At 40.3% G+C, this 22,188-nt stretch overlaps 1 protein-coding gene across 1 annotated transcript in view; it reads right to left on the reverse strand.

The window, feature by feature from the left end:
• Positions 1 to 22,188, reverse strand: part of Pcsk1 (proprotein convertase subtilisin/kexin type 1) — a 44,583-nt gene that overhangs the window by 16,237 nt on the left and 6,158 nt on the right. The window contains exons 3-9 of the mRNA XM_052743737.1: positions 21,376 to 21,486; positions 17,303 to 17,449; positions 15,971 to 16,047; positions 9,454 to 9,542; positions 5,957 to 6,129; positions 4,384 to 4,596; positions 1,784 to 1,884 (exon numbers count right to left, since the gene is read on the reverse strand). Of these exons, the coding sequence (XP_052599697.1) occupies positions 1,784 to 1,884; positions 4,384 to 4,596; positions 5,957 to 6,129; positions 9,454 to 9,542; positions 15,971 to 16,047; positions 17,303 to 17,449; positions 21,376 to 21,486 (911 nt within the window). The remainder of the gene's footprint in view (positions 1 to 1,783; positions 1,885 to 4,383; positions 4,597 to 5,956; positions 6,130 to 9,453; positions 9,543 to 15,970; positions 16,048 to 17,302; positions 17,450 to 21,375; positions 21,487 to 22,188) is intronic.

The following is a 22,188-nucleotide window of genomic DNA, read 5'->3' on the forward strand; positions in this document are numbered from 1 at the left end:
GGATTGCAGGCATGTAGTGTACACACATGCATACATATAAATACAAATTAAAATTCCAGTTCTTATGTAAAATTAACACATAAAAACATTATAAAGTTTGGTTTAGTGGATTCCTTTGCTCCATTGGTCACTAAATCAAATGGCCCTGACCTGGTATAAGTATATTCGTAGCATCTGACAGATATTGAATAGAGAAATAAAAAAGCCCAGCTTAATCCAACATCTCCCCAGTTCTTCTTAATACATAGACACTAGGTAAGAGTCTGGACAAGGATCATGCCTGGTCTCAGTGCTGATGCCCAGAAATTCCATCCTCATCTCTTCAGGGAGCCCCAGGGATTCAGAGCTTCACTGGGCTCCTCTGGACAAAGGCTCAGCTGCTCGGCACTCTTCCATGTGGCTCAGAGGACAGCATGTTCTGTTCTGTCCCTGTGAGTCTAGTCTACAAATATGTGGGAGGCTGTTACTCCCTCTTCCAGCTAGGTTAACCTCTTGTCATCAAACATCAAAAGGCAGGAATAAGGAAAAATAAGCTGTGGAAGCAGGTATGGGGTGAATAGGCCTTTTTCCCTTTCTGTGTTAAGTGTTAGAATGCTAAACGTCTTATGAAGTAAAAATGTTACTAAATTCATGTTTTAATATCATGTACTAAAATAAAGGCCAGAGGGATTTAGAAGTTAAGCATGGCAAAGGAGATTCAAGAAACACAAATAATTTGAATCTAATTTTGGTTTATGAGAATTTTTAAAGAAAGAAGCTCTAGAGAAAGAGATCGGTAAACACAGCTGATTACTTATTAGCTTCATTGCACTAAGTTATCTGTGAGTAAAACTGAAGGTAAATGCCAAACTGATAAAGTATTAATGGATCTTTGAAACCAAAGTCATAAAACAAAGCCAGGGTCATAAAGAGGCTGTAACAGAGAGCAACTGGCCAAAAGACATAAAATTCTGAACTTTATCAGTAATGACCCAAGTATTAAACAAGACACCATTTCCTTCACACAACGAACACTTTAAAGGTAAATACTGTTAGTATTTTAGAAACTGGCACTTTCAAACATACACTCCTGGTGAGAATATAGCATGATATGGCCTTCCAAGGCAACAACTTTCAATATGCATCAAAATCATTAAAACACACTTTCTCTTTGGCTCAGAACTCCCAATTCTGTGTGGTTGTCCTAAGGAACATATCAGAAACGCCAATATTTATAGAAACATGATTGGATAGCTTTATCAAAATTTATATTTATAGTTTGTAGTAGTGTGAAAAGATAAAGTCTTGTTTTAATATCATGTCTTATCTAGCTATAGTAGCTCCAGAATGAAGGTTTTATAATCTGAAGAAAACATACTTGTTCTCAGCATCTCTCCTAGGAAATGATTTGGATGGAATTCTGCCTGACAGGACAGGCTTGGTACCCTGGAAGAGGACTAGGGGAAAACATGAATTTAGAAAGCCAAGGAACACTGACTGAGATGTGAGTCACTGTTTCTAATATATTATAGATTTTTAAGCATTAGGAAATAATTTGCATATATAGCATATATAATTTGATATATATTTTCCCTTTTATATAAATTTGCATATATAATAGGATATATGCTTCTTAAATCTACACCGAGGTGTCAACAATGATAATTTCAAAGTGGCAGGATTTATCTGGATTTTGTTGTTGCTGCTATTTTTGCAGTTGTCCAAAATTTCTCCTATAATCATATATCCAGAAAACAGTATGAGAAGCAGTCTTAGTAAAGCTGGCCAGATTTGGGGGCCTTACTTTGCTTCCAAGGCCAGAGCGAAGATGCCAGCAGCCAGAGGTGCAGAGGCTGAGGTGCCTGTGTGGGTCTCTGTGCAGTCATTATGCAGGTCGGCGCTTGTCTGGAAAGAAGGAGGAAAAGGTAGAGACACGAGGAGCATGAGAGGAGCAACCAGACCAAGGTCTGCATCTGCTGTGACCAGGAAGCTCGAGATTCGATTCTCTACTTCCTCCTCTCAAGCACCAGCAAGCGGATGTTTGCCATCTGCTGATATTTTAGTTCACCCTCCTCTATATGCAACTTGTCTATAATTCTGGCAGCAAGTTGCCTTTTCTGGGGATGAAGTACTCCCACTATGAATATTTTCTCTTCTGAGATTCCCAAACGAAATGTGTCTATAAAAAAGGAACTGTTTCTAAATCACTATGAATCATGCCAGCCCATTAATCATCAGGTCCATTGTGCATGGTTGGGCATATTTAGAAATTCTAACTCAAACAACATTCCCTCTGGCCTTCAGATTGACATCTGTCTGCCTCTGGAACACAGGGATATAATGACATCTTGATCAGACCTCTTTAACAGAACTTACTGGGAATAGATTTTGTATTAACTGCAAACTTGATTGGAGAGCTATGAGTCATGTCTTCTGCCCTTAGATGGGAATGGTTAGATTTAAAGATTAACCCACACTTAGTTATGTTTTCAGATTATAAAATCTGCTGTGTACTAGATATGACCCATGTTTACATTATGTGGTCTTCACATTAGCAGAATGGGATTTATATTTTTGGACTCATTCTGAGACATAAGTGAGAGCCTGCTTTGTGAAAGTATTTGGGAACAATATTATTGTATATAAGTAATTGTGCAGGCTAACTTTAGGATAATAAAGAGGTTACTGAGATAAAGCACAAATACCACAATCACTGGCAGTCAGTCTGCTGGCTGAACAAGCAGTGGGGCCAAGGGATTACTAAGCAGACACCCACCCGGGCTTCAGTGTCTTAGTTTTAGCTACAGACTTCAATGTGTGGGAGGGAGGTGTAAAAAAGTAATTTGTTCTGTTATCACCTCCTTTGGCTTCCCACTTAGTGTCCTTGAATTTCTCAAGTTATGGTGGCTCTGCTTCTCAGAGAGCTGAGGAAGTCAAGATGCCCTTTATACCTGTTGACGCAAATAAGCCCCCAGAGATGACTATGTGGAGGAAAAGGGTTACGTAAGAAAAAGCATTATTGCAACTGTCTCAAATAGAATCTACCATCTGTCTCTTCCAGGACTGGTTTACCTAAGGATGAGTCTCTACAAAGGTGGAAATCTCTTCCCTGTTTCAGTGCACAGGGTACCAAATGAGGGGAGTCTATTTTAACATTTCAACTTTTAACAGAAGCCAACTCTGGATACTGCAGGAATAGCAACAGCCAGAGGCTCTGACACCCATGGACAGATGTCTGATATGTCCCTTTCTAAAGCAATAAAGTATGCCTACCATAAAGAACCTTTGAGTAGAATGTCACAGTCTATTATTCAAGTAACTGAGCATATGGCATGAGAGAGAGGCCAGTACCTTTCAGTGAAGACTACACAGCTCTGTTGCCTAAAGCAGGTATAGAAAGAGAGCAATACAACACTGATTCTGTGCAAAGCAGACATTAATGCTGGCTATCTTTTCCGAGTTGTTAGTGGAAACTGTGCATATATTCCAGGACCCTCATTCCCAGAAGACCACACCAATATGGAGCCCTTCCCTTGTCTCCTCTAAAAGAAAAGACAGACAGATGTATAACACTGCATCATAATCTACTGGGGTTACTGGCAACCAGTCCCCAGAACCTGGTAATTATTAACTGGGTCACAGCCTGCTGTTTTATTGAGGTTAGGATCTACATGCTTTATCTATCTGGATTCTGTGTCCAGAGTTAAATTTGAGGCTTTAAAAGTTTAAATTTAAAGTGCCCATCTCTGTTCTCAATGCCTCCAAACAGTTCTTCATCATTATGCCCTTGAAGGGAAATCCAATAATTGTTCATGACTCATGGAAGAAAAGGCACAGGCTTGCGTGGGCTGGAGGAGATCGAAGCATATAACTCCCTGAGCTGTTTCTCTGAAGGCTGAGTTCACCCCAGGTGAAATTGAGACTGTTATTTTTTCATATAGGTCATCTGTTTTTAAGCAATATCACTGGTGTATAGTCTATATTTTTATCATTTGCTAACGGTCAAGTCAGACTACGTCCCTGTTATTAGAGGATCAGCAAGAACAGGGTGATGAAGCTACATGCTCCTGAAATCTCCCTCTAGGCTGTTTCCAAGGAGGCATCGGACAAGCAGAAAAGGCATCTGGAGAGCCTGCTATATGTAATGACAGGTTTCATGGCTTCTCTGAGCTGAGTTAAAAAATGACAGGGAAGATCATCTTGGCAGAAGTGCCATTATCCCTGGAGAGAAACTTCCCAATATATGCCAATCTTTTGAGTGAGTAAGCACGAGTCTCCCCAACTGAGACATCAAGCTGAAGCAAATCAATTCCACCAAAGGTCAGGGGAAAGGATTGTTCTGAAAGCATGCCTTGCTCCTCTACCTCAGCCGAGAGACAGAAACAAAAGCAACCTGCAACCTACTATTCGCTGGTCTGTGTAATCCCCGCTGCTGTAGGAGGTGGCCAGTGTGGAAGAACACTTCTCTGCATACCAGGGTGACAGGCCTTGCTGGGAAGCACTGCTGATAGAGATGGTGTAAATGCTGTCCGTGTAGCCATCACAGTCACAATTATCTCCCTGACGACCCCCATTCCCGGAAGCCCAAACAAAGATGGAGCCCTTCCCTTGTCTCCCCTGAAAGAAAAGACAGAATATGTGACAGTTCATCATCGTCTATTATAGTTACTGGCAAGCCCACCAAGACTACCGGAAAAATACATGCACAGTGTTCTCGGAGACAATTCTTTGGAATCTGTCTTTAACTTCAGGGCCTCAAGTGTCAATGTCAGATTGTATATTACAGATCAGGACAAGAGTGTCCCTGCAGTCTCCAGTTTTCAGGGCCCTCTTTGCAGTGGGGTCCAGCAAGGCTTTTTCTTTCTTCTTTATTAGTAGATTCATAATCTGGCCCTTAGCACATGAATAATTCTTTTCACTCTTCTCTTGACTGTGCCACTGTACTTGAATCTTTGAACTTCCTCTATTTCTGCTTGAATCGTCTGGCTGACTGATAGAATGACAAAATCAGGCATTATTCAAAACTGCCTTGCAGCTGCCTTAAAAAAGACTCCGGGTTGAATGAAACTTGTCAAGGCCACTTTTTCTGTGATTTTTCAATTGGTTCTCTCCAAAGCCTCTGCTTTTGTCTCGTCCTGCATAGTTCAAGGTCTTAGAATCTGCCCAATAATGCATTCAGTTTAAGTGAAAAAGCAACACATGGCGGGTGAGAGGATTCCAGGTGCATGTGAAGTGTGGAAGGCAAAGTGTTGCTACATTCAGGAATGCATTCTCACAGCGACGGGAAGAAGTCTAGCTTGTAGATTACCTACTACAAAACTCTGAAGAAAAATGAGAAAGATGTCCGAAAGCAGTGTGTGTGCATGTGCATATATGTGTGGATTTATGTGTGTGGCTGCGTGTGTGTGTGTGTGTGTGTGTGTGTGTGTGTGTGTGTGTGTGTGTGCAGGTATACATGCATGTGTGTGGAGGCCAGAGGTCAGCCTGACTGTCATTCTTGAGACACTATCTGCCTAGTTTTTTTGAAAAAAAAAATCCATTTTGTTTGTTTTAGGCAAGGTCGCCCATCAAAGGTTGGCCAGGCAGTTATCTTTAGGGATCTTTGCCCGTTTCTACTGCCTCGGCCCTGGAAATGCAAACATGACCGTCATTTGTGCCTTACAAACCAGATGCTGGGACTCAAACTCAAGTTTCCATGTTGTACAACCATCACTTTTTCAACTGAGCTATTGCCCTAGCCCCAAGAAATATTTTAAATGTAAATATTCTGAAAGTAGTGACTCTCTATGCCATGTTGGACCCAAATATGGAAATGTTCTTAACCTTGAACACCTATCCACTGAAGAGTGATTTAGTCATTTAAGTGCATCTGAAGTTGTGAAAGTTTTTTCCACAAAGTTCACTGTATCTTTCCCTCTAGCCTAAGTGCTCTCCTCTCCTAATAGTCTCACGTGAGTCCATACATTAAGCATCTCACCTGTTTGACACCATATTCAAATGCCTTCTGGGCTAGTCTTCCTGGCCCCTCCACAGTTTTCCCATCATCATTAGGGCCCCAGCTTGCACTGTAAATATCCACATGGCCAGGGTTGAATCCAATTGAACTGGCCTCAATTGCATCAGTTACAATGCCATCTAGCATTCTTATGCCTGAGCAAAACAAAGAAACAACACAATGAGAATGTAACAGGAATGTCAGTGTGTCCATACAGAAAAATAAAACACTCTTAATAATCACATTCTTTTTTTTTTTTTTTTTTTTTTTTTGGTTTTTGGAGACAGGGTTTCTCTGTTTAGCTTTGCGCCTTTCCTGGAACTCGCTTTGGAGACCAGGCTGGCCTCGAACTCACAGAGATCCGCCTGGCTCTGCCTCCCGAGTGCTGGGATTAAAGGCGTGCGCCACCACCGCCCGGCAATAATCACATTCTTAAATGACTTTCTGAAACAAAATAAAACAAACAAATAAAAAAAAAAGCAAAACAACAAAAAAGCAAAGCAGACACTGGATGTTTGCAACACCTCTGAGGCAGTTCCCAACAGCACCAAAACCACAATCCGTCCTCTGTGAAGGGGTTTGCGAGTTAATATTATGTACTATAAAGTAGCTGCGATTTGCTGCTCTATGCTGTTCCCCCAATACTGAGATCAAAAGGAAGTGGCATCCTTGCACAAGAGGAAACGCCATGGCTGCTGTTCATTCAAAGTGTCTCCTCTCCTTCTAGCATCCGAACAAAGCAAGAGATGACAGAGAGCTTTCAGAAGGAAAAATAAACCAAACATCCCTTCCTCAACACACATGCCCCTGACTGTACCATGTGACTGTGGCCCAATCTGTCCTTAGAGGAGCCCTGCTCGGAAACTGCAGCCACAAAAGATCCATCTACAGTAAGAACTAACATAAGAAAGGAACTGTTGTTTCTAAGCACAGAACAAAAGTAATATAGAGGTCACTCTTTTATATGCTTGCTGAGAAATATTTTTTAAGGAACATGCTTTCTTTTCTTCTAAATAATCTCAAGGATGAAGTCATTGCCACAGATTTCCCTCCTGAGGCAGATCATTTTTCATCAGGAGAGAGATCTTTGTGCTTTCCAACACCCTGTCACCCATCATCAGATTCAAGAGCCAGAAAGGAAAAAGCAATTTGAACAGGATAGACCAATACCTGGCTACTCCTGGCTTTGGGCTAATGATCCAGTGCACTGCACAGCCTTATATTTTCACACTATTATTTACTATGGAATAGAGGGAGAAGAATACATAATTCACATGATCAGTGAAAGTCGTGTAGTTTTTAGAGAACTGCTTCTCTAAGAATGATCGATAGCATCTGCAATCCCAGCAGGAGGATGGTGGAGGCAGGGGGATCCACAAAACAAGATCATCCTTGGCTACACAGTGAGTTCAAGGCCAGCCTAGGCTACTGACCCTGTCTGAAAATAAAAACAACAACAACAAAGTGCTTTAAATGCATTTGGGAGAAAAACATTTTTTCATAGCTCTAATTTTTCATAGCCGTATTGATACTGAGGAAGCTATTCCACCTCTCCAAGCCTCACTTTCATCAACTCTAAAATGGATACGACGATAACAGCACACTTGAATTATACACAGTCATTGTTCCAACACATTACACACAGAAACTCATCTCTTTACAGTTGCCATTTCAGATGGGTGCTGTAGTTCTTGTATTTTATATGTCCACAGACTGAGGCCTAAGAGACACAGTGGCTTTAAGACCACATAGCTTGAAAGCAGTAAGCCTGGATCCAAACTCCAAAAGCATGGTGCCAAAGTCTACATTGTCTACTGCAGGGGACACGTTCTATAATATACTGTATGATATTTGATTGACGTACAATAACTGTCTAGTACCTTAAACTGTTCTTCAAATTGGGACTGGACTACCAAAGGCAGGAGTGATGAAAAAGCACAGTAGGTTTAGGATCATAAGTTTTATATTTTTTGTTCGATGATGGCACTGGCTGCTACTGGCTACCTTAAGAACCTGATGGCAATTTTCCAAAATATGAAGGATCAGATAATTTCTTCACAAACTATGGCTGTTTGTGACAGATACTTGAAAAGTGAATTCTTTTTTAAGTTGATTACATGATTTGTACCTGCCTTCATTTTCTTTAAATTAAAACAGCATTTTGAAGATGGTAGTATTAAAAAAAAATCAGAGTGATGCTTGAAAATCTACATGAGGGTCCTACACTGGTGAGAGATCAGACATATCCATGTCACAATGTGTATTTATTTGGTTTCTAAAAAGAAATTTATAGCCAAATTCAAAGTGTAACCACGTAGAGTCTAATGTGACTTTATTGTAATGGCATGTTCTACAAATGACCACTTTGTGGTTATGCTTTGAAAACAAAATTAAGCTCAAAGTTTACTACGTAACTAGAAAGCCAGGAGTAGGGAGTGAGGAAGGAGACAATTTTTGTTTTCTCCCTGTATCCCAACAGATCTGCCCCCCCCCACTGTTCTCCATTGGAATGTGGATTCTACAAGTGGGCTATCTTGCCTCCCCAGTGGCTTCAGTCAAATACAGTCACCCAGAGGAGGGTGGTCATGGCAGGTGAGTGAAGTTTTTCTTATCTCTAACCTATACACTTGGAAGTGGCTTCTTTCGCAGATGTGGAGCCAGAGCTCGTGTCTAGGAGCTCTCTATGGCTGTGACTTGTCTTCTCTCTCTGCTCTTCTCTGACCTGCCTTTCCCCTTGCTGTTTTGAGCCTAGAGGTGACAACCTCTGCTTATTCCAATCAGCCTCCTGTTTGTCGCTTCTAATTTATATGAATGGCCTCAATTACCTCAACTGTCTTCAATTACCGTACACTGAACAAGTCAACTAACGATTCTCCTTTTTTGGCATCAAAAGATAGCATTGGCTACTTTATATAACAAGAACGTATTTTTAAAAAAAATCATTTAAAAACTATTCTTTGAGCCTGGTATGGTGGCACATGCCTTTAATCCTAGCACTTGGGAGGCAGAGGCGGTGGCTCTCTGTGAGTTTGAGGCCAGCCTGGTCTGTAGAGTAAGTTCCAGGACAGCCAGGAGAAACCCTGTCTTAAAAAAAAAACAAAAAAACAAAAAAACACAACCTGTTTTTTACTTATAAGCAAAGAATTGAGAAGCAGGAAAAGTCTGCCTAAAATTACCCATCCCTTCTGCTCTCTTAGCAAGAATCCCATCGCTATCCCTCCTAAAACAAAACAGAGTAAATTAGATCTCACTCAAGTGCCATTCAACACAGTCATTATTTTTTCCTGCAAGGATGTACAGGCTATGTTCTAGAAATTCAGAGCCACTAATTTCCTGCAAGTCACACTCAAGTCCTACAACAAATTCTGTTAAGAACTTTTTTTCCCCTTGTGTTGGAGAAGATCCCCTTCCCCCTTTTTATAACAGGGAATACAAACCTTCAATTAACATGCCAAACTACAGGAAAAGGGCAGCCTTACCTCCAACTTTGGAATTGTATGCGACTCCAACCCCACACTTGTGATTATTTGCTTGCATGGCAATTTCTCCTGCACATCTAGTTCCATGTCTAAAGAATAAAGGAGTAAAACTTATAAAACAGAAATAAAGATAACAACTGTGTTTCTCACATGAATTCATGGTATTAGATGTACTAACTTTTTTTTTCAGCTTTCTTCCTCCCTATTGAAGTTAAATAAAATTTGTCAAGATGAATAATATAGGTAGTGGGGGCAAAATATGTGACTTCAAATTCTGGTTCCTGCCACTAACCAATAGTGTGGTCTTGGGCCAGTTAACATCCTCAAAAGATTGCCATGAAAACTACATGAGTTGTTTGTGAAGAATACTTAGAACATATATTAAGCACCCAGCCAGTATAGCTGCTGACACTATTGTGAGTGAACCAACACCCGGGGACAGTGTCACCAACACATCTTCTGTTCCTTACATACTGGCAGTGAAACGGCTCCTTACTTTCTATTCTAGGACTAGCTTTGCATTAAGTATTCATGATGAAATAGTTGCTCACTTTCTATTTTAGGAATGGGCTTCCATTAAGTAGTCTTCAATCAACCCTAGTAAAGTATGATAAACTAGGATTTCCCTTGTGAGCCCTTCTCTATGCCTCTGACCATGCAGCATACTATGATACCCAATGATTTTGTTATCAAGAGGAACATGCAATTTTCTGGGGACACTACTAACCAACTGAGAAATGAGACATTCTTGTAACCTGGTTGAGACATGAACAAGATTGGTTTTTCAATCAGCCAAAAAGAGTAATTGGTGATTCAGAATATTTGGTGGAATATACCAAACCCTAGAGCATACTGACTTCTACCACTGAAGCATCAATTCTGAAATTCTGGAGAAAATAATAGTGCTTTCATCTGCAGCCTGACTCAGGAAGGCCATGACTGACGAGAATGCTAAGGTTAATCCATTTCCAGAGTTTATTCTATTGCAGAAACAGCTGGCTACCGTACAAAGCTGCTAATGACTTACAGGAGGCGCTGACAGAGATCCTGACATAGAGGAATAGAGAAGGGTTACCTTTTAATAGCAACACTAACCAGCTACTTCTATAAAGTACTGCACTAGCTGTAGAAATTCATCCTAGCACAGGATATAAAGTTCCTGAAGTTTCAGAGCCAACAAAGACAGTTCTGCTTATTATTTTCTCTGAAGTTCCAAAGATGATTCCCTGGTCTCTTTTGACTAAATGACATTCCTGCTCCCTCATGCTAATAGTGGACAGGAATTCTAGGTCAGAGAAAAGTCAGTTTCTTTATAATGGGGCTTACCTGTTATTACAAATATCTGCTTTAGGATTTTTTGTTGTTGTTTGTTTGCTTGTTTTTCTTTTGTTTTGTTTGTAAGCTAGTATGATCCCATTTTATTAAGTAGGCTCTCCATGATTCCTTGAGATTCTCTCAATAATAGTTACCTTCCCCACCCAGCTTTCAAGCACAGAAGCTAATTTTGGGGAAGAAAATACTGTCCTTCCTTGTAAACCTTCAGCATGAAGTAGTAGGTAATTCAGATGCGTCTTGCTGCCATTCAGAACCCTACAGAGAATGAAGCTAAATTGGGAAGCAGCACTAACAGTGGCTGGTGTTGTGCAATTATGCAATTTGCAGTGTCTTGCAACTTCTGAAGCTAGATCATCTGTTAGTGATTTTTTTTTTTTTTTTTTTTTTTTTTTTTTTTTTTTTTTTTGTTTTTCAAGACAGGGTTTCTCTGTGTAGCTTTGCGCCTTTCCTGGAACTCACTTGGTAGCCCAGGCTGGCCTCGAACTCACAGAGATCCGCCTGGCTCTGCCTCCCGAGTGCTGGGATTAAAGGCGTGCGCCACCACCGCCCGGCATCTGTTAGTGATTTTTAAGTTCCCATTTTACATTTTATCTTTGAGTTAGCATTATCTCACAGGCAGCTGAAGCTGTCCTGAAACTTTCTATAGAATGTGTACAAATCAGAACACATAAAACATACCTACAATAGCCTATGTTGGATCCCTTGCACAGTGACTCAACAAGATGAAATCTATGCCTGTCACTCAAGGTTTTACTTGATGTCATAAGATGCCTACTTGAGGGATTCTCTCCCCCATTATATGGTAACTCCATTTAAATTTCTCTCCTATAGTATGTACTTAAGGAAGCTTCTACAGTAATAGGTTTCCATAACATCCCTTTGGAAAATCATATGGAAAGCCATTCTGACTGGGGTAAGATGGAATATTAAAGTAGTTTAACTGGTATTTTCCTGATGGCTAAGGATATTGAACATTTTTTGAGTGTTACTCAGTCATTTGTGTTGGTTGCTTTCCACAGCATGATGACAAGGCCCTGCAATGGATGAAGACACCACTTACTTATGTCATCAAACACAGAGAAATCAAGCTGATGCACAGCTAGAAAATTCAACCCTCTACTGACTAGTATTCATGGTGTTGATAGGTACTCTGCACATTACTGGAGGAGAAAAGTACTCATCAATATCATCCAGTTACAAACCCTATGACCTACAACAGCAATCTGCCTATACTATGTACTGGTGCAATATTGGCATCCATCCACTGCAAAAAGCTTCTCAATGTGGGTTGAGTAATGCACTTAATATGAGCATAGCAATATGTCATTAGGAGTCATTTTATTGTCATGCTGCTTTAGTACTGGGTTTTCTCCTAGGCCCATAACCTATCTAGTCTTAGGCTCTCAGCCACTTTAGCAATGTCAGTTATGGGTTCCATCTAACAGAATAGGCCTTAAATCTAATCAAAATGTGATTGGTTACCCAAACAAACAACTTCTACTAACTTAGAACAATGGTAGTAACTGGCATTTTAAAAATTGATTACAAGTTTTTCAAAAGGTAATGACTATTATTTTGCTTATAACATCCTCGTAACACTAATATTTGACTGGAAACATAATCGGTAATTGGTGTTGAAATACTGAATACATATTCATGCCAGCTTAACAGTAAGAGTTACCTGAAATTTTATGATTTATTGTTTGGTGACTCCTCTTTTGATTGGCAGAGGGCATTTATATGTGGCTCTATGTGGTTCCTTATGTAGTAATTATGAAGATCAGTGATACGGATGGTTCAGAGAGATAATGCTCATGGAATTGGGAACCAACAGGTCTCCAATTGCTGTATAGGGCTACTTATTTTCTAAACTTAAGGAATGTTATGTCTGGCAATGTGCTAGAAAGTAACTTTTTTTCTTATTGTAGTTTCTGATTAATGATAGGGATACGATCTTTCTGGGTGATAGTCAAGCGTGCTCTGAGAAATATTCTCATGTTATTTTCAAATACAGATTCTGAGTTGGCTGAGAAAATAAAAATATGTTTCTCCTTCTGCTCCTATCAAATGATGCCATTCTTGTTATGGTGATTTCTTAAGCAAATGCAGTCTATTTCAGTTGCTATGTGAGAAACTTTGACCACTATCATTGTCATTATCATTAAAATCATTTCAGTAAACAATTATTTATATCTTTATATAGTAATGTCCATGCCATAAATATGCATATATACATATTTTCATAGTCTCCATAATAATGCAGTTATACAAAACATTCATTTTCCAAAGATGTTGAGATCTAAATGCAAAAAAAAACCCTCACTTTGTTGACTCAACTGTAAGTGGAGGAGCTAAGATTTCATCTAAACCTGTCTTTAAGCCTGCTGTTAACTGCTGTACTGATGGCATGTGGAAGGCCTATGGTGGGCAATGCTTTCAAAATCCATGGTTTTCAGGATAACCATAAACAACACTATGGGACTTTGAAACTCACTATAAGGGTAACATATCTACTTCTTGGGGCAAAAAGAAGGTTTACTACTTTTTGGATGTGGAATGTTCCCCCAAAGGCCCATGTGTCAAGGGCTTGGTCTCTACCTTGGTCCTATTGGTAGGTATTGGAACAAATAAGAGGTAAATTTTATGTAGTTAGGGACATATCCTAAAATGTTGATTGAGAGATGTTGGTCTCTTCCTCTCTGGTTGCTTCCTGCTGCTGTGAGGTAAGAAGCTTATTCCACCACAGTGATATACTATCTCACCACAGGTCCAAAGAGCAGCAGAGACAACTAACTGTGGACTGAATCCTCTAAAACTGTAAGTCAAGATAAACCTCTTCTCTTTTCAAGTTGATTTAATTTTATTTATTAGAGTAACACATATATGACTCATATAAGGTCTGGGTCCTTCTCATGACCAGAGAAATGGCAGAGTATCATCACCCAAGTTATCACCCATATTGTATCGTACAGCCAGACCCCAAGCTCTATATAGGATGGAGGTATACTTCCTTCTCTCCTTAAGTCTCCCCAGACTCACCATTTGGACACAGGCAGATTGTTCTTAGTCTAAACCAGGGGTGCAGTGAAAGTTATTTTTACACCATTCTAATAAGGTAATGCCTGTTCTCAAGTATTTATTGCTCATTTTCTCAGGAACTTTCAGAAATACAGACAGCAGGTACTTTATCACCCATTTAAGGTGATAAGAAGAAAAAAAGCAGAGGCATTGAGAAGCAAATGATTTCCCTAAGATTACTCCAACTCCTTGCTAGTAATTGCAAAGCTACAACTTCCAGCTAGGCTAACACCACATGGCAGTGTTCCAAAAAGAACTTGTATTCCTGTTGTTTCTGACTTCCTGACTGAGAAATATGTCTAAAAGCTTGTCCATGAGCGCTGTTGTCATTCTTAAGTTATTCCCACTTTCCTTCCAGGAGACTTCACTAGCTTTCCACTGTATTGTTACTGGAACGTTCTATACTTGTGGTTAGCTCCTTTACTCAAACCCCTTCCCTTTTCTTCAAGGAATAAACAGACACTTGGAAGTTGCGATTAAGTCTATATGGCAGAGTCTCTCTTTTTGGTGTGCTCTGTCCTTCTGGAGGTGGGACTGTCAGGGGTAGTCCTGGCTCAGTAGCCTAAAAACAGACTTTGTGTACATTTATAGGATTCTCATTCAATCTTGAGTGGTCTGGAGGAGGTCCTCAGGCCTTTCCCTCAGATAGTAGGTGCTGATGGAGTTGGTAGTGCATGTCTGGGATCTCTACCTGAAGAGGAGGTATGGGAGTGGAAGTCAGGTGCAATACATGTGGATGGTACTCAGCTCAGAGGTGAATAGGGTTACTAGTGTGGGTCAAGTGCCCCTTCTTGGAGACTGAGTGGTCCTTAGGGAGTGGGGATGGGTGTGGTTTGCTGCCCAAATCTGGTTTCTGCCTAGAGAAGGGACCAGGTACCCAAGTACAAGTAATGAGGATGAGTAGTAGAGCTGGTTGGAATGAGTGGAGGTGGGAGTTAAGTTTCCTAGACAAGAATGGGGCAAACAAGAGCTCTCACTGGAAGTAAGGTTGAGGTGGAAAGGGATACCATGTGAGTTGGTGTTCCTTACATGAAGGAAGTGTACCAGAAGGGTCACAAGAAGGCGGACAGGACATGTGTTCCTTAGGCAGGTCAAAGAAAAAATAACTTTAAATTAAAATTACTATCCAAGGCAGACAGGCCCAGAAGAAAGAGAACCACTTCATATTTCATATAGAATGCTTCACACTCCAAGAGCTATCAAGACGATGCCTATCCTCACAGCAACAAGCCCCAATTTTGACCTCAATTTTATCTTTTAGTGAAAGTCTTTTCTATGTGGAGAAAATGTAAAGTTGGAACATCTCGTTGAAGCCTATAAAAAATACCAGTATGAAAAAAAGGTGAGTGCTCACATGGACATAGATAATTTGAAACTATAGGTCTCTAGAGTAAAGTTTTTCTAGAGTTAGGAGAGGACGGACAGTCTTTGGCTTCTGGATCACACTTTGGCATCTAGCCTTAGAAGGACTGACTAGTTCTTGGCTTCCCTTATACTACGAGACTCCAAAGAGAAGCTCTTAGCCTAAGAGTCAAGGCTCTGTCCTTTTTTGCCCCTTGAAGGTTCCTAAACAGCTTCAATATCTTAGTTACTGAGCCAGATGGAGGAAGCACATCTCAGCTGAGCTCCTTTTATCTGCTGTCTGGCCATGACCTTCTTGTAGAACTAGTTTAGAAAGCATGATTGTTACCACCATGGAAAGTTGTTGGGTGTTGGTATTTACCTGTATATATTTCTTTATGCTTCTTTTTCATGATTAATATCAAGCATGAAGGGGAAAGGGAAGCATACAGTTTACATTGATTACATTCCTAACATTCTTCCTGAATCTGCAAATATTCAGTTACACTTGAGGGACTAATTTCATGATATAAGAATGGCAATTTTATATATAAGAAATTTAACTAAATATCCTTCTATTAACTAAAAGGAATATGAAAACAGGTTTTTGTTTCTACTTTAAAAAACAATGAAATATGGTATGGAGAGTGTGTAGTAACATTTACTAAGACTTGAAAATGGATCAAATTTATAACATAAGTCTCTCAAAGAAGATAAAAGCATTGTGCATAACTTTATTCTTCCAAAACGCAAATTTACTCACTTGTTTTCATTTGTGGGATCATATCGGGGAAATGGATCATGATCATTATCATTAAAATCATAGCTAGCCTCTGGATCCTAAAGAGACAATGAAAATAGCAACATAGTGTCATAAAAGGCAGCACTTCTGGAACCTTTTCCATCCTAGCAGACAGCTCCAAAGAGTGAATTTTAGAGCTTCTAGCCTGACTGAGCATGTATTATACCCACAAGCCAGCAACAGTGATGAGCAAGGCACCCGACACTCAGTGACTGTACCAAACTCATATTCCACAGATGCTTAGAAAGCTGTAAAAGGTCAGCATTCCATGGGTTAAGCTATCTCATTTTTCAGAAACAAATAGTGAGACCAAGAGATGTTGAATGACTTATTAAGGCCACAAGCTAATTATTGATGTGGCAACATGCATCCTTTCATAACCAAGATTCAGAGATGGCTGTGGGGTGGATGGATTTCTATGATGCTTTCCCTCAGCCTTCCTAGGCACAGTAAGAAGTAATGAAACTTAATTACTGAAAATTTACTTGAAACTCAAGCAAGCTTAACTTGCCTGTTTTCTTCTCCAGTCTTACTGCTGCATTTAGACAACTCCAACTTGAATACACTGTCTATTGCTATTGCTATTACTATTACTAATTTATTGCTATTACTATTACTATTTCTCTATCTTTTAAAAATTCTTGATTTCTACTCCAGGCTATTTTTTAAATCTCTTCCCTACAGTCCCTGTCCTAGCTTTGAATTATGGCTGGGGAGTTGTAGATGAGTGAAAAGTAAAAGAAAATGATAAAGGATAATTTGATAGATGAAATATTCAGCATCTTGTCCTAAAGGCAATAGGTCCATAATTGGAGTTCATGGTCTAATAGGAACTTCATTGACAATTATTTGTCTTCCCACTTCTAGTAAACTCTCTTCCCTTCTTGGCTTTGCATTTTTACGGTGGTACTCACCTTGATTTTGCATAGTGGGAATTGCGTCCATGTAAGAAGGAATACAGACCCAGAAGGCATTTGAGAAAATCACCAATAAAATTATATCAGGTAGCCAGCTTGATCCTAAAGCTTTACTGCTCTACATGCAGAGTGGCTTGTGGTCTGAAGGATTTTAACAATTCCATTAGTGTGAGTACCCCTCATCCTACTTCCTAACACAGGTTGTTAGAAGTCATCTTTTATCTCACTGGACTCTTCTTATGCCTCCTGGTTCAGGCTGGTATCAGGGCCCCGAAACTGACATCCAGGCAACCCACCTCTCTTCAAGGAAAGAAAAGCCCTGCATGTCTGCAGAGATGGCTCCCCAAGTGACAAACACAGGACAGCTCAGACTCACATAATTGGCATATATGTCTGTGTGGTTCCACTCCAAGCCATCATCCAGTACAGTAATAACAACTCCTTTGCCTGTAATGCCCTTTTGCCAAACTGGTATCACATGAAGATCCAGCTTGGGCAGAGCTGCAGTCATCCTGGTGTCTTGCTAGTGAAGAAAAAACAAAGAAACATTGGTGAAATTATGATTTTCTTACTTAATCAGGAACTTAAGGTCATTTTTTCTTTTTCCTTGGGTAACAAAGAGAAAGCAATTGGGTAAAATGAAAACACAAAGTTGAGAGTACAAGCCAAATAACCCATTTATGTTACTCTTCTAGTTGTCCTAATGAAAAAAAAAATCACAAGAGCTGAATTATCTTCGGCCTCTTAACTACACATATTCTTTTCTCAGTTATATTAACAAGCTCAAGCTTTCCTCATGCTGAGGCTTTATTTAGTGGTATGTGTTTTTATCTTGCCAAAGTTCTGAGCCTTCCTTGCCACACTGAGTTCTCATCATGTGTGGTTATGGTAGAAATATTCTCCTAAGAGAAAAACAAGCACCTGGAAATCCTAAGGAGACTGTAGCCTCACTAGAAATTGCTATTTAATAGCCCTTTTCTGTTTATATGTAATTTAAGGAATACTTTCTTTCCTTTTTGGGTAATTTTCCTGATATTTACAGTGTGTCTGACTGTATAGAAGAGCTGGGAAACAAGGTAACACAGATAAAAACACATTTCTGAGCATATGAAAACTGCAGTAAAAGAGTAGCAGGTACCTGGTGATAGAGTCAGCAAGCAATATGTAAGTAATCACAATAAAAAGCCATGAATGAGCTATCCCCTTGTTGATGCTCCCTATTAAAATGCAGTAAGGGGTAAGGTTCACCAGGTGATTGTGAGGCTGAATCACAAGAGTTGGAAATACATAACCTTTTCAATGGCCAACAGTAGAAAAGAAGGCCCCCATGTGAGTTGCAAGAGTAGTTATAGTGTATAGTCATTAAGAATATGGCCTCTCAGACAGTTGATTAGCTTGATCTGTTTGGGAGGCATCCAGGCAGTGGGACCGGAACCTGTCCTCAGTGCATGAGCTGGCTGTTTGGAACCTGGGGTTTATACAGGGACACTTGGCTCAGCCTGGGAGGAGGGGACTGGACCTGCCTGGACTGAATCTACTAAGTTGAACTCAATCCTCAGGGGAGTCTTTGCCATGGAGGAGATGGGAATGAGGGGTGGGCTGGGGGGGAGGCGGGGGGGGGGGGGAGAACAAGGGAATCCATGGCTGATATGTAAAATTAAATTAAATTATAAAATAAAATTTAAAAAAAAAAAGAATATGGCCTCTCAAGATTTCCAGTGGATGGACTGGTACACCAACCCAGCCACATAACCTTTGACCTACAATTTTTCCTGCCTACAAGATATACTCGGGTACAGTGGCCCAGAAATTGTGGGAGTGCCAACCAATGACTGTTCCAGCCTGAGATCCATGCTGTGAGAGTGAGCCCACCCCTGACACTGCCTGGAGTGCCAGGACCTAGAGCCTGGATAGCCCAGAGACCTAGAATAGAACCAAACACGACTGGCAAAAAAAAAGTCAATGTAATGATTCCTAATGATACTCTGCTATACTCATAGACTGGTGCCTAGCTCAGTTGTCATCAGAGAGGCTTCATTCAGCAATGGGTGGAAATAGGTGCAAAACCCCACAGCCAAACATTAGGCAGAGCTCAGGGAATCATGCAAGAGGTGAGATAGAAAGGATTGTAGGAGCCAGAGGGGTCAAGGATACCACAAAAAAGTCCACAGAATCGACTAACCTGTATGGTGGTATTTTATTTGTACTGAAATGTGATTTTAATTGTATGTTAATAAATAAAGTTGCCCGGGGGTCAGAGCTATTAGAGCCATAGCAAGAGCGTGGTGGTGGTGGCACACGCCTTTAATCCTAGTACTTGGAAGACAGAGCTAGGTAGATCTCTGTGTGTTCAAGGATACAGCCAGCATTGGAGACACACACCTTTAATCTCAATCCCAACCATAGAAGACCTGGAAGTCTCTACAGAAAGGCAGTGACGAGGCAGTCATGTGTTTGGGTTTACAACCAATGAGAAGGCAGAACAGCTAGACTATATAAAGACATACACACAGGAAGTAGGTCCCTTTTCGGAGAGCTCTCTTGGCTGAAGCAGGAAGGGTAAGGCTCTTAGTTCTGACCTCTTGGCTTTCTTCTCTGAATTGGCTCTGAGTTTCTTATTTAATAAGACAGTTGGTTACATCTACAAACCTGGGCTCATAGGAACTCACAGAGACTGAATAGACAACCAGGGACTGACCTAGGCCTTCTGCATATAAGTTACAGTTGTGTAGCTTGGTCTTCTTGTGGGGCTCCTAACAATGGGAGCAGGGGCTATCTCAGACTCTTTTGCTGGCATTTGGGACCCTATTCCTCATACTGGGTTGCCTTGTGCAGCCTTAATATGAGGGGAGGTGCTTAGTCTTACTGCAACTTGATATGCCATGTTTTGTTAAAATCCATGGGAGTCCTGCCCTTTTCTGAATAAAAACAGAGGAGGATTGGATGGGGGGCTGGTTACAGAGGAGAGGTGGGGGATGGGACTGGGAGGAGAGGAGGGAGGGGAAACTGTGGTAGGGATGTAATGTATGGGAGAATTAAAAAAAAGGAATATGGCCTGTAGGACCATAAATGTCACTAGTGGTCATGCAATTTAAATAAATTATTCAACTTGGCAATGCCTCTGTTTCTTCATCAGTGAAATGGTTATAATTAGTAATTCTATCTTAAGCTAGTTCTGAGATAAAATGAGCTACTAATATCAAACACTTAGAATAGAACTTAGGTTTCCTTAAAATAGTCAATATACAACAGGTGTTGGTGGACATGTCTTCTATTGGAATCAGAAGTATTGCTTAATTTAAAAGAATGGCATGAGGAATTAATGGCCTTCCCTGTGTAATATAGGAACAAAAACCTCAGTCTGTGATTGGGAAAACTGTCTTTTATGCTATTTCCAGCAACACCTTTCCTCTATTAGCAGCCTGTGTCTCTATTATAGAGGCCTGACATCACAACAAAGAGAACACCTTCAAGCCAAGCAGCAGCATGTCCATACACCAATAAAGGCTTGGTAAACATCTTACAGAAACAATAATTTACAAGGCTAGTTATTTGTAAATAAACTTTCCTAGCATTCCTTCCTTTTGCCTCACTCAGAGATTCTACGTCTAAGAACTGTCAGTTTGGACTGCATATTGTGTTGTCTATGGGCTATGCATGACTTAGAGGATTCTAGAGAGTAAATTACACCACAGTGATCTTATCATTCTTTCCTGCCAGGACATGATTCTTCTGCATTTACACCATTTACACTTATGAAGTATCTACAAAGACAAGAAGCATCAACAGATGGATTTCTTTTAGACATTTAGCAAAACAAAAGGTTCATGTCAGGAAAGTTCTATCAATCCTGCATTCTAAAGGCATTGTCTTCTCCCAAATTCTGTATTAAATATTGTGATGGCTATTCTTGGTTATCATCTTGACCACATTTGAAATTAATCAAACCCCAAATGGCTGGACACACCTGTGATTGGCTTTTTCTTAATTAAGTCATTTGAAGTGGGAAGACCCACTTCTAATCCATATCTTTGGAGGTGGGAAGATCCACCTTTAATCCAGATCACACCTTCTGCTTTCACCCTATATAAAGGACATGGAAGAATGGAAGAAGGAAGCTGGCTCTCTCTTTGCCTGTTTGCTCTTGCTAGCAAGTCCATTTCTTCCCTGGCATTAACATTGTGGACTGAACAGCTACTGGATTCTTAGACCTTCTGTTGCTATCCAGCCATTTTTGGATAATCTGAACCACAGCCCATAAGTCATTTTAATAAATCCCTTTCTATATATCTATTTATAGACATATAGATAGATGATAGATTTATTCTGTAAGTTTTTTCCTTTAGAAACCTCAACTAATACACATAAAAACATATACAGACAGATCTTCCATGTAGATGATGTAGCAGTATAAGAACCTAGATCCTACACAGTCCTTTCAGTACTCACCAAGTACCACTGCTGATTCCACATTGGATCATTGAAGAAGTTCAATGCTGAGTCTTTTTGAACTGAACGTTTGCTTCTCTCTTTTTGATACTGTTGTTCAGCCCATATCACCTACAAATATTTTTATAGTAAGAAATCAAAATCAAGCTTCCACCTGGGTATAGTCATCTTCGCTCTACCTCTAAGACCCTCCCACCAAAACTTACATAGTTCAGTGATGTTTTTGCCTGACCACAGCTCAAACTCCCAGCCCAGAGAGAAGAAAAGAATGCTCACTGAGGAGGCAGGGGTTCCCTGCATTACAGTAAGGAGTACTCTTAGGGGGAGGAGAAGCAGTAAGTAAAGGACTGAGTCCTTCAGATTATTTACACTGTGTTTACAGTGGGAATAGAAGTGCAGGCTGCTGCCATCAGAAATCAGGCCACAATATACATTTCCACACTGAAGTTCCAGGGCCCCGAGACTGAAAATTTGCCCATTTTCACAGAAAAAGTCAACATCCATGGGTCCTCAGGGACTGTTGTTATAACACTCTTGCTGCGTCATCTCTCTCTTCACATCCAAAGGTAAAGATTGCAAGTGTTTGCAAGAGTGGTGCTGTGTGTGCAAATCTGAAACTTTGGCTCCCTTGTGTTTCTAGCTCCTGCTTAGGAGTACGTAATATGAGAAACAGATTCAAGACCTGAGGTGATCAATGAGCATTACTGGCCAGGCACACCTGTCATTAATTCAGCCTCATGCATTATGCAAACAGATCTGACAGAATAAAAATTATCTGGCTCACATCTCTAGCATAATCTTATTATACTTGAG

The sequence above is a fragment of the Peromyscus californicus genome, unplaced genomic scaffold (genome assembly GCF_007827085.1).
Source record: "Peromyscus californicus insignis strain IS unplaced genomic scaffold, ASM782708v3 Scaffold_18__1_contigs__length_77618521, whole genome shotgun sequence".
In the NCBI taxonomy this organism is placed as follows: Eukaryota; Metazoa; Chordata; class Mammalia; order Rodentia; family Cricetidae; genus Peromyscus; species Peromyscus californicus.